The sequence below is a fragment of the Branchiostoma lanceolatum genome, chromosome 4 (genome assembly GCF_035083965.1).
Source record: "Branchiostoma lanceolatum isolate klBraLanc5 chromosome 4, klBraLanc5.hap2, whole genome shotgun sequence".
Classification (NCBI taxonomy): Eukaryota; Metazoa; Chordata; class Leptocardii; order Amphioxiformes; family Branchiostomatidae; genus Branchiostoma; species Branchiostoma lanceolatum.
In genome coordinates, this window is record NC_089725.1 from 5957670 (window position 1) to 5978384 (window position 20715).

The 20715-nt window shown below is 40.8% G+C and overlaps 1 protein-coding gene across 1 annotated transcript; it reads left to right on the plus strand.

Annotated features, from left to right (window-relative positions):
* The first annotated feature begins 300 nt into the window (after positions 1–300).
* On the plus strand, positions 301–15606 carry LOC136432336 (alpha-N-acetylneuraminide alpha-2,8-sialyltransferase-like). The gene is made up of 9 exons (XM_066423527.1): positions 301–388; positions 870–1016; positions 1318–1452; positions 5842–5979; positions 8542–8680; positions 9836–9948; positions 12100–12192; positions 12767–13035; positions 13910–15606. The coding sequence occupies exons 2-9, from the start codon at positions 886–888 to the stop codon at positions 14146–14148; spliced, it is 1257 nt and encodes a 418-aa protein (XP_066279624.1). The 5' UTR covers positions 301–388; positions 870–885; the 3' UTR covers positions 14149–15606.
* Positions 15607–20715: the final 5109 nt, after the last annotated feature.

Below are 20715 nucleotides of genomic sequence, written 5' to 3' on the forward strand. Positions count from 1 at the left end.
CATAAGCAGGCTGTAATGTTTTTTTCAGGGTGTAGCGGAAGTATCACATGCCATAATAGTCAGCGAATTGGCTGTGGGCATTAAGAAGAAGAAGAAGAAGTAGGGTGGCAGCCAGGGGTAGAAAGGCTATCAGAAACGGTTCAATAAAGCAGACTGGGCCCGGTAAAACACACCTAAGCCGACCCCTAGAGACTGGCACCAGGCTAGGTCTACATTAGTAGCTTGTCATAAGGACATTGTATTATGTCATTGCTTGTCCTAAGGCGATATGAAAACCTGATGAACAGGGTACACCGATGTTTCACACAGATATAACCAGCCACAATGCATTGGCACTGAGGTTACGTAACTGGCGACTGTGGGAACGATTTTCTATAAAAACAAGACGGTAGGAAAAATTCTTCATGTATACTCGTGTGACAGCCCTCCTTGTAGTTTTAAACGTTTATTTTCTTGTGCTTTAAGTTGTTCTGATCGACCATAGTTTAAGTTCAGGAGCTGATTACAGTGAATACTGTGGGGTGGGTTCCGATAGGGTGAGCGTGCTGTTGCCTGATTTAACCATTCCTAACGGTTGGTTGGGTTTTGTAAAAAATCAATCTCTTTCGAAAAGAGTTACATTGATTCATATCTGAGATTGGTTATCTGACTGGTTGGAATGAATTTTTGTACACAGCCAGATCTTAATAGCTCGCTTTCCGTGACCAATTTAGGAAAATATATGCATTCCCACCCAGGGTGTGGTCTGTTTACATACTGTAAATCGTCTAATAATCGCGGTAGATATTTGTTTGCGGTGACCTGTCACAAACTTTGTCATGCTCAAGTCGAAATGTTTACATTGCTTTTTGTTCCATTGCTTTTAACAGCTTGTTTTGAAAGACAATGAGGCGACAATATTGTGCCCTGCTCCTGCTGGCGTTTCTGGCGGCGGCTCCTTTGTTGCTGCTTGACCTGTCAGAAACTGTGCGATGGAAGACACCAGTACTTCGCAACAGTAACTTTACTACCAGCCTGTACGCAACCTAACTTTCAGTGATCTTATAATCTACCTATCATAGCAATATACAGTTCCAGCTCTTGTTTCTTCATGGGACCAAATAGCGTAATCATTGGATTCAAATTGGAACAAATGAACATAACAAAAATGATGTTTTCGATTCATCTATGTATTAATCAAAAAAGATAAAGATATATAACGCTGTATCGTGTAGACATCGTTTCCGAAATGATAACTGGAATTATTATCGCAATCCATATCCTAAAGTCAGTTAGTAAAAAAATTGTAATGTAAAAAAATAATGTTCCTTTTTCTAGCTCTCTAGAACACAATGAACATGAAAAGAGACACAACAGTACTACCAATGAGTCGGTAGGACCTCAAAGTACGTCACAAAAGAAGAAAAAGCCTGTACATCATCATAAGCGCAAGCGACATCATAGGAAGAAAGGGTACAGTAACATTAAAGGGCATAAGACACCAATGACATCAACATTAAGAATTTCATGAAATTACATAAAACATAACACTATTGTTTAATAACATAGAAATTTTCACAACATATTCACACTTCGGATGTTATTGAACATCGAACCATGAAAACATCATACCTGCAGCTTTTGATTCTTCCCACCAGGTAATTACATTAATCAGTGACTTACCTGCTCATGACGACACAAAAAAATGGCAGCCGATTTGTAATTTTGCACAACGGCTCGGAAAGAACGTTATTTTTACAAGAAAACGAAATAGATATTGTTATGTGCTTTAGTTAAATGTTATCATGATAATTAAGCACTGTTTACTCATTAAATAATGTTTTTCGCAAGCCGCTGTGTAAGGTTCCGAACTGGCTGCCGTGTTCATTGTGACGTCATTAGCAGGCATTGGTCACTGATTAATGTAATCTCCTGGTGAGAAGATCAGATAAGAATAAAGAGCTGGATCCATGGGAGTATGGTTTCTGATGGTTCAATGTTAGATAACATCAGAAGGGTGTGTATTTGGGCTGAACGTTTATATTCCTTCAATGATGCTACTCCTATTTCAGATAATAAGAAAATGTTGTATTTTTGTGTCTTTTGCCCTTTAAGGTATAGTTTTGGTCCTTTTGTCTGTGTCTGTGTGTTTCTGTGTGTGTGTGTGTGTGTGTGTGTGTGTGTGTTCCGGTGTGTGTGTGTGTGCGTGTGTGTGTGTGTATGTGTGTGTGTGTGTGTGTGTATGTATGTGTGTGTGTGTGTGTGTGTGTGTGTGTGTGTGTGTGTGTGTGTATGTGCAACTTATCAGAGGACCGACTGATTTCTAAAATGGCGTCGTGTGGTGCAATCGGTAGGGTGTTTCGCCCACAGCCGAGAGGTCCCGGATTCGATACCACCGATGTTGTGCCCTTGGGAAAAGCACTATGCACGACTTTCCTCACTTCACTCAGGTGTAAATTAGTACCTAGCTTCGGTTAGGGACGTCCCTCGGATAGGACGTTAAATGGAGGTCCCGTGTTTGAGGAGAGCCACACCTCGAGCACGTTAAAGAACCCACCGCACTTATCGAAAAGATTAGGGGTCCTTCCCGGTGTGACCTACAGTTCTATGGCCGCACATGGGGTAATTGTCGTATTGAGGTCACCTGAGTTAGCGCCGAATGGCAGCCGCTCCATACCCTTGCAATCTAGCCCCGCTGAATGTGCGCTCCTCGCAATTCAGCCACTGGCTGCGAGGAGAGAGTAGTCGGCCTACCCAATAATGATAATAATAATAATAATAACAAGAGTCCGAAGACCCAAAATCTCCATGAAATTTGTTTTTATATGAGATGTGTTTATTTTCCCTAGTTATTTGTTGTTGCCGCTGGTTGTTTTGTTTTGTGGGCCAGAGGGTATCCACGTAATAGAACCTAGAAAGGCAACATTTTCGGGAAAATGCAGGATATTCCCCTCCCGTTACCTACACCTCAAATATGACGCCCTTAGCATTTACTGTAGTGTAAGGGAATCCTAAAGTTTGTGCATAAATTATGCAAACAAGGTCTGTATTAGCATGGTCAGGTGTGTTCAGCTTTCCTAAAGGTGCCTACATCTGAAATATATCATCAGTAGCTTTTAAAGTAAGGGTTATGCATATATTATGCAAAAACTCCTCATTAGCATAATTTATGGCCAGGTTTTCTGACCTTTCATAAAGGTACCTACATGTCAAATATGAAATCCGTAGCCTTTACAGTAAGGGAAATACAAGGTTATACCTAAATTATACAAATGAGGTATCAGCATATTTTATGGACAGGTGTATTCACCTTCCCTAAAAGTACCTACATCTAAAATATGACATCCGTAGCTTTAACGGTAAGGAAAATACACATTTATGAATAAATTATGCAAATGATATTCATTAGCATAATTTATGGCCATGTGTGTTCACCTTTTCTAAAATTACCTACATCTGAAATATGACATCCGTAGCCTTTACGGCAAGGGATATGCCTAAATTATGCAAATGATGCCCTCATTAGCATAATTTATGGCCAGGCTTTTTTACCTTTCCTAATGGTACCAACATCTCAAATATGACATCCATAGCCTTTACGGTAGGAGATATACACATTTACGCATAAAATATGCAAATGAGGTCCTCATTAGCATAATTCATGGACAAGTGTGTTAACCTTTCCTGAAGGAACCTACATCTCAAATATGATATCTGCAGCTATTATGGTAAGGGAAATACAAGTTTCTGCATACATTATGCAAATGAGGTCCTCATTAGCATAATTTATGTCCAGGTGTATTCACCTTTCCTAGTGGTACCTACATCTCACATATGACAGCCACAGCGTTAACGGTTAGGGAAATACATGATTATGCATACATTATGTGAATTAGGTCCTCATTAGCATAATTATTGTCAGGTGTATTGACCTGTTCTAAAGGTACCTACATTTCAAATATAACATCCGTACTATGAAACAAAAGGTACATATAACTTTCTGCAACACCATTAGTAGAGTTACCACCCTTACATCTACTTGGTTTTGGGCAGCGGAACCACCAGCTGTTGGGAATTAGGGAATACTCGCCCTAGATAAGAGACCAATGGATTCAACAGATGTGACCTCAAAGCCCATACCCACAATGGAGAAGTAGATATTCCTCATTACTTATGCAAATTCAGTCCAAATTTGCATAATTACCACTTCAGTTTGTACATCTCTGCCCAACCCACTAGCGTATCAAATAACATGAAAATCTGTAGCTCCTTTCTTCAGTTATTCTCCTTTGAAAATATTTACAAACACGCCATTGCAGTTCCAGTGACACATACCAGGGGGCCCAAAATCGACCTTGACCTTTCTCCTCCCAGCCCCTACCCACATACCAAATATCATTTCAATCCATCCGCACGTTCTTCAGTTATGCTGATTTTAAGCGTCCGGTGACACATACATACAAACACGGTGACACAAACATACACACACGCGCACACACACGCAAACACAATAACTTCGCATGATTTGCACTTCAGTGTGTACATCTCCGTCCAACCTACCAGCGTACCAAATAACATGAAAATCTGTTGTTCCTCTCTTCAGTTAAACCCCTTTAGAACATTTTTACAAATAGGCCATTGCAGTTCCAGGGACACAAACCAGGGGGCCCAAAATCGACCTTGACCATTCTCCTCCCAGCGCATACCCACATACCAAATATCATTACAATCCATCTACACGTTCTACAGTTATGCTGACTTTAAGCATCCGACGGCACACATGCAAACGATTTACCTCCTAACTTATGCAAATTCGGTCTCATTTGCATAGTTTGCACTTAAGTGTGTACCACTTGGTCTAACCTACCTGTGTACCAAAGAACATGACGATCTGTCCATCCACTCTTCAGTTCTTCTACATTTAAGATTTTAACAAATACGCCATTGCAGTTCCAGTCACACATGCCAGGAAGCCCAAAATCGACCTTGACCTTCCTCCTTCTAACACCCACCCACATACCAAAAATCATTTCAATCCATGTACAGGTTCTACAGTTATGGCGACTTTAAGCGTCCGGTGACACATACATACACACAGACACCAAACGCAAGCAAAACAGTATCTCATGAAAAAGCCTTTTTTCATGGAGATAATAATAAAGTATTCGATATGCGGGTAGCGTATAATGTACACGTGTACAATGAGATGCGGTATGTCCAGCATTCCAGTATTTTCCCCTTTGATATATGCAACATATGTAATCTACGGCATGTGAAACATCAACTGATGCAATTGTGTAAATAAGGACCTATTTTTCATAACTGATGAGAAAGTGTCATAATTCCTTAGTGTGAAATGATAGGAATTTAATTCTCGAGAAATGCGTAAGTCAGTTAAAGGTGTGCATCAAAATGCATAAATCATTCAAATGTGAAAGGTATGTGCATAATCTGTGTATGTGTAAATATAAACATACAATTCTGCCAAAGGAAAGGAAAGGACTTTCACACATGTGATTTCGGTAACGAAGATCATCATTTGCATGAAATAGACTACCCTAATTAGAAACTTATTTGCATAATCAATGAGACAGTTTTGCCCTGAGGAGAGGAACTAAATGTTTAATGGTCAACGAATTTTTGAGAAAAAAAATTTGTTACCCATCAACCTGATGAAACTATTCATGCATGTAGTTTTGTATATTACAATCTGTTTAGATATACCTAATACATACTTGCCTTCTAAAATACGATGTTTTTTTGTAGCCGTAAAAGACACATAGTTGTTACTACCTTTGGCTGTTATATGTGTTTCAATATACCGTGATTGATGTATTTGGGCTTACATTTTTTTTGTTATAGAAAACAACGGTATGATAAATACATACCGAATGTGTCAGCTGCCAATAAAAAGTTCCTGGCCGACCAGGCATCTGTAAAGTCCGTCCCAACGGAAGCACCTGGTTGGGTCTTCAACAAAACAGCTGCGGACTTATTTCGGTAAGGGTCACACGTGATGGATATCGCCTATTTTTGCCATGGTTATGAAGTAATTTAGCTTCAGCCACAATGGTTACCTTATAGCCTCCTTCGCAGTCTTCCTATAACGGCGGCGTATATATTGGGGGGGGGGGGGGGGGGCAAGGTTCTCTAATGCCGGCAAGGGAGTTGTGTAGCCAAGGGAGTTGTGTATAAACGGCGGTCGTCCCTCCGCTACACAACTCCCTTGGCTACACAATCCCTTGCCGGCATTAGAGAACCTTGCCCCCCCCCCAATATATACCCGCCGTTATAGGAAGCCTGCGAAGGAGGCTATACCTTACCCATCAACTGGGTGTCAAATTATTGAGAAGACTTCATTATTTATTCCATTTATTTCATTCTTAAAATAATTCCTGTTAGAAAACGGGCTAGATTGAAAAGTTGTGACAACTTCTATTTGAAAAGTGTCATCCCATCAATTTACTATAAGATCTATTAAAAATCTCTTACTAGAGTATTGATGGGATAGCAACCCCTTATCCCATTAGTCTACTTGTAAGAGACATTAAAAACTTCTTCTAGTATATTGTTGGGATAGCGCCCCTTTATTCCATTAATTTACTAGTAAGAAATATTTAAAAATCTCTTACTAGTGTTTTGATGGGATAGGAACCCCTTATCTCATTAATTTACTAGTAAGAGCTATCCCAACAATACACTAGTAAGGTCTTTCAGATATCTATTATAGTATATTAATTGGATAAGGGGGTGCTATCCCATTAATTTGCTAGTAAGGGCTTTACAAATTGTCTTACTAGTGAAATAATGGATACGTTTGTGGTAGACGTTATCACGTGTAAAAGTGGTCCCCCGAAAGTGCGAAATGGAACGAAATGGAACGAAATGGAACGAAATGGAACGAAATGGAACGAAATGGAACGAACTGGAACGAACTGGAACGAAATGGAACGAAATGGAACGAAATGGAACGAAATGGAACGAAATGGATCGAACTAAAACATGTGTAACATTATGAAATGTAATACCAGTAGATAGCGAAATATAAGGAACGTTGTAACATTCGCAGTAGACGGGAACAGGAAGCAAATACATAATATAACGTGTTTTATTTCTTGAATCTGTTTGATGATATTAAATACAACGTTTTTGCCGCGTTTGTGTGGCTAGATTCTTCCTTGAAAATGGGAGCGCCGCGTGCAAAGAGATCCACCGCTCTTCCTTTGTGTTTACCAACGATCTGCAAATGAACTGCTGAAAATAGCAGGGAAAACACGTAAACGGAACTGAGCATCAAAGTAAGGACTAGATTATACAGAAGTTGGTGGTAACATTGCATCTCATAATTCAACAAGAGGGCATGAGGCAAGCGTATTTTTTATTTATTTATAAAGTGTGTTTGCGTGTTGCAAATGGAGCCCCGCATGCAAATGACCGCCAATGTTGCCAGCGCATCGGAACTGTGTACGTGGGTGTGCTACCGACAGGTTGAATCAAACTCCGACTTCCAAGTTTTATTTACATACGGTTTTAGTCCATAACTAGTACGTATCATATGCATATCTCCGCAACAACGATTTTTATACAACCAATTGTTCGGCTGGTCGGCTGTCGGAGAATGGACCCCTCCGCTAATGATATGCAAATGCAGCTCTGCGCTGCGTCACAAATATAAAACTTCACACTCCATTCAACCACGGACGTGGACTGAGAACTACCTCTTGAGACATTTCTGCTTCCTTGTTCACGACAAAACAAAGGGAGGGTGTGAACGAGCAGGATGTGTATTTCACAGTTCACACAACACGCAAACACGCTGTATGAATAATGAAATTACGCTTGCCTCATGCCCTCTTGGTGAATTACGAGATGCAATGTTACCACCAACTTATGTATAATCTAGTCCTTACTTCGATACTCAGTTCCATTTGCTGGTTTTCGCTGCTATTTGAAGCAGTTCATTTGCAGATAGTTGGCAAAATTAAGGAAGAGCGGCCGAGCGCTTTGCACGCGACTCTCCCATTTTCAGGGAAGAATCTAGCCACACAAACGCGGCAAAAACGTTGTATTTAATATCATCAACCAGATTCAAGAAATAACACACGTTATATCATGTATTTGCTTCCTGTTCCCGTCTACTGTGAATGTTACAACGTTCCTTATATTTCGCTATCTACTGGTATTACATTTCATAATGTTACATATGTTTTAGTTCGTTCTATTTCGTTCTATTTCGTTCCATTTCGTTCCATTTCGTTCCATTTCGTTCCATTTCGTTCCATTTCGTTCCATTTCGTTCCATTTCGTGCCATTTCGTTCCATTTCGTTCCATTTCGTTCCATTTCGTTCCATTTCGTTCCATTTCGTTCCATTTCGCACTTTCGGGGGACCGTGTAAAAGTAGTTATCACGGTGTTTGATTGAAATACTCTGTTGGAATAAAAAATGTGCTACTGTGTTATATAATAGAAATAAATAGCACCTTCATAGGGATATTATTAACTTTATTACTATTTTGCTTTACGTTGAATTAGTATTTTGATACTTTCCATTGAATTTACAGGGAAAAGATAGCAAACGGCAGTCGAGTGGTAGACGGCAATTTTTGGGTCACGCAACAGAACGCTCCTCTTAATACTGCCTTACATGCCTATCTAGCGGAACTCAAAGTGTCAACAAGCGTCTTCAACCGACTTCCAAAAGTGAGCTTTCCACTCGGCAAATAAAAACAGCTGATTTGATAAAGACTTAACCGTCAATGTAACTGTATGATGTTAGAAATGTTTTTCAGTCAGATTCAACTGTATGAATGAAGTTTTAATTTACGCAAATAAACTGATATGCTAAACTTTGTTTAAAAACCTGATTTTTTCAACCTTTCTATGTTTGTATGTGGCACTGCTGAGAGATTGGAGGGCCCTAAGTGACCTTGCTCTGTACCAAAGATGATTACTTTATCTTATTTTCGATTGAAAGACTTAGCATAAATCACATCAGTAACAAATACAAACAAAATCTCCATGAAATTTGTTTTTATATATGATGTGCTTTTGACAAATATGCCATTGCAGTTCCAGTGACACATACCAGAGGGCCCAAAATCGACCTTGACCTTTCTCCTCCCAACACCTACCAACATACCAAATATCATTACAATCCATCTACACGTTCTTCTGAATCAGTTATGCTGACTTTAAGCATCCGGAGACAAACATATACACACACGCAAACTGCATTATCACCATTTCAAGTAACACTTAAGCTATCCACATAATAGAAACAAGTATACAGGTTTGGTAGAGTACCCATTCTGTGGTTTGACCACCAGCTATTGGGACCTGGGGAATTCTTGTTCCAGATTTGAAACCAACAGGTGTGAGCTCCCACAACATGCCTAGAATGGAGGTATAGATTTTCCTTATTACTTATGCAAATTCAGTCCCAATTTGCATAATTTGCATATCATTGTGTACATCTCTGTCCATCATACATGAAAATCTGTCGCTCCTCTCTTCAGTTATTCTCCTTAGAAGATTTTTAAAAATACGCCATTGCAGTTCCAGTGACACATACCAGGGGGCCCAAGATCGACCTTAACCTTTCTCCTCCCAACACCTATCCACATACCAAGTATCATTACAATCCATCTACACGTTTTTCAGTTGCGCTGACTTTAAGCATCCGGTGTCACAAACATACACACGCAAACACACACGCAAACACACGCAAACAATATCCGGCCCCATGAAAAAGTATTTTTTCATGGAGATAATAAGCCTTAATCCTAATGACACTGTATACGAACATTTACACATATACAAACTTACACGTATCGTCAACAATACTTATCCACCCAGGAAAACCCGTTTAATGCCAGGCGATTCAACACGTGCAGTATAGTGGGGAACGGCGGGATACTGAAAGGAAGCGGCTGTGGAAAAGAGATAGATGCCTCTGAGTTTGTTTTTAGGTAAGCCACTTGGAAATATCCTCGTTCGTAGATTTAGCACTCTCCTAAAAGCAGGACCCCTATCGCTCGATTCGTTGGCTCGCTCGCGTAGGGGCCCTGCTCTTTAGCCGCGGTAGACACGGTTCTGGTGACGTTACTGACAGTTGCTTACTTACTTCACTTTGGTCGAGCTCCCGCTCGAACCAGACTTGAAAGCTTCCTCCACTCCACCCTATCCTCCATCAGGGACTGGATTTCCTTCTCTTCAGTAAGGTTGGTATCAGCTCTTAGCGTGTCAATGAAGGTGCCTTTTGGTCTTCCACGGCTTCTTTTCCCTTTTGTGGGTTAGGGTTAGGGTAGCTATCCTTATTTGGCACAATTTGGCGGTTAATTTGTTCTGAACCTAAAGTAACGATGTAAGACGTAACCTGATTGGTTGATAGCTTCCCAGCGTCCTTTGCGCTTTTGCTCGAGATGAGGTTTAGCAAACCCTCTGATTGGCTGAAGCTGTTTTGGTGGCGACGGCGCCAGAACCGTGTGTACCGGGGCTAAAGAGCAGGGCCCCTACGCGAGCGAGCCAACGCATCGAGCGATAGTGGTCCTGCTTTTAGAAGGATGAGATTTAGTAGCAGATTTAAATTATATTCGCCTTCAAAACACGTCCTTGTTACCTTCGCCAAGAAGGTTAATATGTTATCGTTAGCTTTTGTTGTTGTGTTTGTGATTAAAACATAACTGAAGAAGCTTAGCCGTGAAGAATTTCATTAGGTTGGTGAGAGAGAGGGATATATATAAATATATATATATATATATATAGAGAGAGAGAGAGAGAGAGAGAGATAGAGATAGATATAGATATACATGTATATACATAATATGTAAAGAGAGATGCAAATATGAATTATATAAATTGGTATGATGATTGAATGCGAAATTCTTGAAATTCGCACTTGTCACACATATTCATAAAGGTGAATATGACTACAAAGACTACATGATATGGTATGAGTTGAATTCAAAGCAGTGTTCAGGGTACTGAATATTATCTGTATTGATTAAAGGTCTCTATGGACTGATTATCTGAAAATGAAATTACTTACTTAAGCCACAGCAAGTAATTTTTAAGGATGACATCAGCGCGCTCATTAATTTTCGCCTGATTTCGAAATTAAAAAAAACACAAGAAATTTCATTGCCCTCTGACGGCGGTCAACATTACAGTCTAAGGTGTTTCATTGCATTAGATACCCAGTGTAGTTCCTGCCCATGATGATACAATAACAAGCTGTTTTCTGCATTTGTTCTAGCAAGGACATTATATAAATAATGGGGGAGGGGGTCTAGTTAATTGAGCTGTATACACAAGGTGTTTCATCGCATATGAATACCCAGTGTAGTTGCTTCAGACTATGGTACAACAAGCTTTTTTCTGCATTTGTTGTAGCTAGTCTATTGAGATGTATACACATCTACAAGGACATGTTTACTGTTGAATCAAGGAGGTTTTATATTATAAATAAAACCTCATTGGTTGAATACAGGACTAAAAGACCTGTTGTTCATGATATCATATTTCGTCGCCTCAATTCTTGTTTAACAAGAATTATGATATCAAAATTTGAAAATATAGGAATGTTTTGTTTTTTTGGCTCGCGTTGATTTTTTTCGCCCTATCTCATTAATTTTGAGTCTGCGGAGGATGTCATCCATAAAATTTACTTGCTTTACTTGCCTTATATAATTAGCAAACATCTTTTGGTACCTTTAGTTAATGGGAAAGTATATGTATCCTTTAACCGACAAATTGCGGATGAGATATAACACCCCACCCCACCCTGACTGCTGTAAAGGAGAGCTGTCAGGGGTTCAGACATGGAAATTGATATAGTAGATATAAAGACATTTATTATTATACAGAAGTAACTTCATGCTTCTTACAGTAATTGTAAGTGGGTCAAAGGAACTGATCTTTGCTTCTGACGGACTTCCAAGGGAGTGCTCATCTTGACATCAAGTCTGTCGATCATAAAGATATGAACAACATACTCAAATATTTCAGTCTCAAGAATTTTGTGCCGATTATTTTTACAATCCCAAAATTCAATTCACACATATAATTTACCATTATTCCTACCAAAACTTTGACCAGGTTTTCTTTTTGATATCATACAGGTGCAACTTGGCTCCAATGGACAGTGCATACCGGAAGGATATTGGGGAAAAAACAAGCCTGGTCACTATGAACCCCTCTATGCTCACCTACAGGTACGCTTTATGCCTAATTATGTTTCTAGTGCCAAGCAAACAGAAGGCCCAAAAATATATCATTATTATCTTCGTGGAAAATGATTGTTGGCGTGTCTGTCTGTCTGTCTGTGAGCCTGTATTTGCGGATGTTTGCGCTCTGCAAAACTAAGAACTTCTGGATGGATTGTAATGATATTTAGAATAGCGGTAGTTGTTGGCCATGGGAAGACGATGGTTAACCTTAATGTCGATTTTGGATTTTGAAAATCTATAATTTTAGTGTTTTCCACTATAGGACGTTAATATATACAAAATATGTAATTCATGGCAGGTGGAACATTTACAGAATATTACCAATTATGCAAATAAAGGTCTAATCTGCATATTATGTAGCGAAAATTCTTGTAAGTGGTAAATTAAAGGAGTTACCTGCTTCTTACCGTACGCTAGTTAAAGATTTACATAACCATGCATAGATTATGTAGATGTGTGCGTCATTTGCATGATTATTTCATGGAGGTATGAGGTCTTCGAACTCCCAACTTAACTGTAGTTTACAACTTCACGAAGTAATTTTTCTTTTTCAATCAAGATACCATGCATTTGCCAAAGGGTCAAAATGGTTTGAAAAAAGCAAAAAGGATAGAAAAGCCTTCATTAAGGACCTCTCCGTATACGGGGACAGCTTCATCTGGATCGGCGCCTTCTTCACCAGGACGTACGAGTTGGTGTTCAAAACACAAGACGTTCTGCTAGAAGGTAAAGCCAAACAGAAAGTTGTCATCGCTCATCCCGACTTCGTGAGATCGGTGCATTCATTCTGGAAAGAGAACGGTTTAAAGGCTGGACGGGCGTCCACCGGTAAATATCCTTAGATATTATTCTATCGCACGGTAACTAGTTAATCAAGCAACTGGCTAGATTTTGGAAACAGTCGTTTCAGGTAGCACCCACTACCTTTCTGATCCAACCAAAAACTATGAATTGATATGTAAATAAGGTGGCCGTGGACACGAGTCCTATTTACACTGCGCTGTCATTGGTCATCCGAAATAACCTAATTAACCAACACTATATAAGGCATACGCGCCTTATCACTGTGGCCTTTTTTATTCGGAGACATCCGCAACACCGGAGAGCGCGGTTGGGGCCGACCCTTCAGTATGGGTGCAGGAGGGGTGATTAGAACGGGATTAAAAAGATAGCTCTGCATTTTCCCACCCACCCGTACCCACCCACCCTGATACACAAGAACTGCCCATCTGCGGGGACTCGGCTCTCTCCGCGCAACTTCGGCACTGTCCCATAACTTATTTAGGATGATCCGATGATTGCGCAGTGTGGATAGTAAACAATGGGAAACCAAAAAAACAGACAAATAAGGACAAAAATGACGCTAATGATGTTTCGCGGGGTGACAGAGCGGGTAATGCCGAAAGTTCTACACGAAGGTCAACTTACCTGTTGAGGGTGGTATAGTGCATTCTTTCATACACATGTATAGCCTCTCGTGCGTAACTCCATGTTCGAACTAGCGGGGTTTGCGGTTTAGAATAGGCGTAGATTTGAGATTAAAGGGATGTCCCCAGTTCTTTAACTGTTCTAGTCGGTGGAAAATGCTTTAGAAAAAGCTTACACCCAAACATCGCTAGAAGCATAACACGTACTCTTGGCCGAGGCAAACTTAAAATCGTTGGTTCATTTTTTATTTTGTCCTTCCTGTTTTATGTATTAGGAATAATTCTGGTCAGCGCCGCCTCGCAGATGTGCGAGGAGGTGCACCTGTACGGATTCTGGCCCTTCCACTCCGACAGGAAGAGCAGACGCCTGACTGAGCACTACTACGACAATGCTCTCTCCACGAAGTATCACAGTATACCCGATGAGTTCAAACAGCTGCAGCGTCTCCACAATACGGGCGTTCTCCGTCTGACAACCACTGCCTGCCAGAGTGAAATTAATGCGGACAATTAAGTGCAAAACAAATGTTGCATTAGCCTGGGTGCCATCCTATTTCTACCGGGGCTCCTACATTCGCAACCCTAGATTTTTTTAGAGTAGCGAATGTATAGGAGCCCCGGTAGAAATAGGATGGCACCCAGGCTAATGTAACATTACCTCAGTCGAAAACAGATCTAGAGACGTTTCGTGTACTTATGTCATGCCCTGAAACAATATCTGTATATCTAGGCCAATATATCTATACATCTATGCAGAAAAGAATCCATGAAATAGCGATTTAGTTGTATAAGACATTCATCTCCTCATCATGTAATTGTATAATTGACATATACGACTCCCTATTGTTGATATTATCTAGCGTTACCTCTGGCAATATTATATACATGTAGATAGTGCCTTCATGTAGTTTGAAATGGAGCATTGTACAGCCAAGAACCTAACCATTGTATAGTATGTATAGTATAGAACCTCTCTGTAGCTTTTAGTAGTTTGATATAAGTAGTCAGAAGTATTTCATTTTTGCCTTACATTGTACCTGTTACAATCGTTGTGCAATAAACTTTGACTTCACTTGACTTGTGACGAGATGATGCCTATGATTAATGATCATGTCGTAAACCTTCGAACAAAGGCAAGATAACTGCGATTTACATAATCATTATATACCTTGACCATTCTTCGGGATGCCTGACCTGATTACTACAGACATGTAACATGACGAATACGTGACTCTGAAAATAGGTCAAAGGTGACTGGAAGTCTGTCCCACCCCCGGTCATATAAACACTGAACGTAGTCGCGGATTTCTTGTACAGATTCGAACGTTAAAAATACTGATCACATTGTTCAACCAACAGGTTTATCATCGATGTATTATTTAATTACATGTCGGCAGGAATCAAGAGCTGGAAGTATCATATTTTGAATGTTCAATATTCAATACCATTAGATGGGCGTGTAGTTTGGCAGGGTGTAAATGTTTATTTTTATTGTTTAATTCTAGGTTTGATGGAAATGTATGTATAGTTGACTTATTTTTTTTAGTCATACGCAAGTTTTATGTATTGCAATTTTATTCAACATTGTATTTGAATTACATTGTTATACTAATATCGTTCGAGATAGAAACTGCTGATTACGATATCACAAGCACTTATATAAACAGACTTAGACTCTGACTAATATTGTTTGTATTGTAATTTTATTCAGCATTGAATTTAATTATGTTTTAATCTAATTCAATTCAACCTTTTGTTAACCATTCTGTTTTTATAATTTCAATTATTATGCATACTTATCTATATGGGTTAGCTGTGCTAATCATTCGCCTGTTTGTTTTATCATTATCTAAATCATTATTGTGTTAATTTGGTGATACGGGTTGCTTCAAGTTATACGACGGGGTTAATATTTAATTTGCCTAATGTCATGATTTTATCTATATTACCAGAGTGATCAAGGTTTGACCGACTCACTGACTCATTTCATGATTCAGTAGTATAGGCGAAATAATTTGTTATTGTTGTCTAACCATCATAAAAGAAAACTGTTATTATCTCCATGAAAAACGATATTGTGCGTGTGTGTGTGCTTCCGGATACTTGTGATCAGTATAACTCAAGAAAGTCTGGACGGATTGTAATGATATTTGGTATGTAGGTAGGTGTTGGGAAAACAAAGGTCAAGGTCGATTTTGGGCCCCCTGTAATGTGACCTTTTTTGTATCTTTTGACCTGTACATGCTATGTTCTTTATTTTTGGGTGGCAGATAGCTTGTGATGTAAGTGCTGCATGTTTGGTTCCCCTATCAGCTTGCTACTACAGGGGCGTTTTTGGCAAAATCTTCCAAGGAGAATAACTGAACAAAGGAACGACGGATTCCCATAATATAAAGTATGCAGGTAGATTAGACAGAGATGTACATAATGAAGTGCAAATTATGCAAATGGAGGCTTAATTAGCATAACTAATGAGGAAAATCTATATTTACAGTGTTTTCCATTATAGGACTCATGCATGTTGTGGCAGCTGACACCTTTTAGTTCCCAAACTGAGGCAAATATTCCCCTGCAACATATGTAACTGCGAAATAGAAGGACATTGATAGATAAAATCTAAGCAAATGAAGACCTCATTTGCATAATTGATGAGAAAATACTGTAATTCCATATTGGTACTAGTAGATTATACCTGCTTTGCTATAAGGAGAATGGTCTGTCACTGATCTAAGTCATCTAACCATATCTAGCACCCACTGGATACGTAGTACAGTACAATGTACAGTAATTCACTACCATTATGTACACTTTCTAATATGTCCAAACATGCATGGACCTCTCTGGCGCTTACTGATTTCACTCACTGTGTCCTGAGATGTCTTTCCTGAGAATTTGAAATTTACTGTTTTAATACATAAACGTGGCCCTAACAAGAGGTGAAATCTACGGTGTTACCGCACTGTACCTGTATAACGAAAGCTTTCTAACATCTAAATGCGTGCTAACAAGTTCATACAGCACACCGAGGTTTATAAACTATTCACCTCCTATATGATACAGTGTGCTATCGGTCCAGCTGAGAAATTTCGCATTATTGCACCCGCCGGATAATTGCACCAGATACGCTGATAAATGGGATGTGCGGTTAAGCGGATTCTACAAATGTTTTAAACACATGATACAAATACATTGCAGCGCACATAAGAGACTTGATTATTTATTCCTATTATTTAGTTCTGAAATTAATTCCTGTTAGAAAACGGGATAGCATTGAAAAGTTGGGATAACTTTTATTTGATGTTGTTATCCCATCAATTTACTATAAAATCCATTATAGTGAATCGATGGGATAAGGGGGTGCTATCCCAACAATACACTAGTAAGAGTTATTTAGATGTCTCTTATAGTGAATCGATGGGATAAGGGGGTGCTATCCCAACAATACACTAGTAAGAGATGCTATCCCAACAATACACTAGTAAGAGATATCTCTTATAGTGAAAAGATGGGATAAGTGAGTGCTATCCCAACAATACACTAGTAAGAGATTTCTCTGATAGTGAATCGATGGGATAAGGGGGTGCTATCCCAACAATACACTAGTTAGAGATGTCTCTTATAGTGAATTGATGGGGTAAGGGGGTGCTATCCCAACAATACACTAGTAAGAGTTATTTAGATGTCTCTTATAGTGAATTGATGGGATAAGGGGGTGCTATCCCAACAATACACTAGTAAGAGATGTCTCTTATAGTGAATTGATGGGATAAGGGGGTGCTATCCCAACAATACACTAGTTAGAGATGTCTCTTATAGTGAATTGATGGGGTAAGGGGGTGCTATCCCAACAATACACTAGTAAGAGTTATTTAGATGTCTCTTATAGTAAATTGATGGGATAAGGGGGTGCTATCCCAACAATACACTAGTAAGAGATGTCTCTTATAGTGAATTGATGGGATAAGGGGGTGCTATCCCAACAATACACTAGTAAGAGTTATTTAGATGTCTCTTATAGTGAATTGATGGGATAAGGGGGTGCTATCCCAACAATACACTAGTAAGAGTTATTTAGATGTCTCTTATAGTGAATTGATGGGATAAGGGGGTGCTATCCCAACAATACACTAGTAAGAGATGTCTCTTATAGTGAATTGATGGGATAAGGGGGTGCTATCCCAACAATACACTGGTAAGAGTTTCAAAAATTGTCTTTCTAGTGAAATAATGGGATACATTTGTGACAGACTATCACGTGTAAAAGTAGTTATCACGGTTTTCGATTGAAATACTTTTTTGGAATAAAAAGAAGGGATAAATAGCTTGAGCTTTTCTTTAAGGTTCCGGTTCGGAATTGCTTTGACCGGTTTTCTTGTTAGTTTTGGCTCCCGATTTTTCGGCTATCGCTATAACAGTGCGTTATCTTTTATATTTCCTGAAAGACCCGATCTTCGTAGCTTTTTACGGTTTCCGAGTTTTGGTCGTCCGCGGGTACTTCCTGGTATTAGTGCGCGATGACGGTAACGCGGCTTTGTCGCCTGATTACCCGAATCGTACGTTCTATGTGCGTTTTGCGTGGTTTCGCACCATCGGGGATTGCGGAAGACGTATCCTCACGATTTTTTTCATTTTCATAATTGCACAGACAGAATGATGACCTTTATTCCCATATCAGTCTTATCCTAGGAAAATGTTTATTTTCCTTCCAGCGGCCTTGGAAGAATGCCCTGAAAATAGCAGTTTTGGGGATGAAAATTGCTTTTAGTGACGGTTTTCACTAAAAATGAGGTTTCCACAGAAAATATCAAAATCGTCTGTCGTTCGAAGACAAGTCACCCCTATCCATCGGAAACATTGAATCGGCCGAAAAAGGATGTTTGGAAAAGCGCTATTGCCTTTCTGGGAACGAGTCAGGTCGGCCCCGAAAGGTAAAAAAAAAAAAAACTCCGAACCGAGACCTTAATGATTTCAGTGCTATCGTTTTAACATATTGATCTTTTCTGAATGTATTCCTATGTTTAATCATTATTTCATGTTATGACCTTTATTTTATCATCTGTACCCCTATGGGCTCTCTTGGAAATCAGCCTTTTTGGCTGAAGAGACTACCCATACCTTTCAAGATGAATAAATGAATAAATAAATAAACTTCTGCCACTAGCCTGGGTAGAGTGGCAGGTGGCCCAAGTTGGCAGAAGTTTCTCAAAAGTTAGGTAACGTCACCCACTGGAGAACAGAGTAAACTTCGCTAACTTCATTTTTAAGAAATGACAGGATGGCTTACGGAAAATCCCGATGTGCGGCCTGATGCCCTGTAAGGTGTTCGGGAACCGGTGCGCTCGCCCTCTGACGTCGCACCCGGTTCGCGAACGCCATTGTCCGGCTAGAGCCGGCTGATCTATTCGCGTCGACGGGCATTTCCGCTCTTAGACCAAGGACTTCAAGGACTTCAATCACGGAAAGAGAAGGATTAAAAAGCAGACTGGGGCGCAGGTTTCCGTGCGTGCGCCCACCAATCTCTAATGCGCTGCTACTACGTGGCTCACCAGGTACTTTGCTGGGCTGTGTTGTGTGCGCAACTTCGTTTGCCCTGATTTGTATGCGGCTGGCCCGGCTACTCGCTCGGCAAGGCTTTTTACGTGTTAGCAGCCTGCGTTGGTTGGCGGTGTGGCGTAGCCGTTCGCGCGAGGCTTACAAAGTAATGCGAGCCCATTGGTCAGCCAAATTGATCAGATTAGCAGGGCAGGGCAGGGCAGGGCAGAAGCCGTGTCAGGGTCGGCGCCTGATGACCCAAATTAGTGCCTGATGACCCAAATTAGTGCCTGGTGACCCAAATCAATGCCGAAAGATCCAAATCAGTGCCTGATGACCCACGTTTTGTAACGTATGAGAGAGATGGGTGGGCACACGCATGGAATCCTTCCGCCTGGCGGATTTTCGTCTTATTTGCTTTCTTCAAATAATATTTCTTTTTTTCTATCTTTATTTCTTTCTCCGTTTTAAATCTCCCAAACCGTCTTCCACTTTTAGTGGACCTTCAGGTCGGTGTGGCAACTTCCAGTGCATGCACATGAAAAGCCCGTTTTAGCGACCGACCTAGCGGGGGAAGTAGAAGCCGCGCCCGCCATGTGCGGCCTGATGCCCTGCATGGTGTTCGGGAACCGGTGCGCTCGACTTCTATCATTGTCGGCCTGGAGCGGGCTGTTCTATTCGCATCGACGCGCTTTTCCGCCTAGACCAAGGTCTTCAAGGACGTCAATCACGGAAAGGGAAGCATTAGAAAGCAGACAGGAGCTCAGGTTTCCGTGCGTGCTCCCCCCCCCCCCCCCAACACACACACAAATCTTTAATACGCCGCTACTATGTGGCTCACCAGGTGCTTTGTTGGGCTGTAGTGTGGTGTGTGTTATAATCCGGTCTAGCCCAGAATAAACACGCCTGGACCAACTTATACCCCGGCGGTATAATCTGGGCTAGCCCGGTTTTGCGCTTGGCACGGCTTTGAAAGCAGCCAGGGGCCCACGTGCCTGCCATTGATGGGCGGTGCATTAAACAGCGCCCATTGGTCGGCCAGAATGATGAGATCAGCAGGGGCGAAGCCGTGTCAAGGTCGGCGCGCCTGATGACCCAACTCAGCGGGCCTGATGACCCACGTAGTATCAACATATCTGCCGGAGACTGGTGCGCGCACGCATGGCAAGCCTTCTCTTGCCTGCTACTTTCTCCTTTTCTTTCCGTGTTTAAAGCCGCTCTAACCTTTTTCTAGTCGAGCGGACCTTCAGACCGGTGTGGCAACGGTCGACGAACTTGAAAAGTCCGCTTCAATGATCGGGAAAAGGAGAAGCCGCCCGTCGTGTGCGGCCTGATGGCGTTCGGGAACCTGTGCGCCCGCCTCCTGGCGACACGCCCGGTTCCCGAACGCCCTTGACGGACAGGAGCCGGCTGTGCAGTGCTCCGCCACAACATTTTGTTGTCAAATCACGGAAAGGAACGGACGAACAGCCGACAGGAGGGCAGGATCCCGTGCGTGAACCCACTGACATCTGCTACGCTACTACTGCGTGTGTCATCAGGCGCTTTC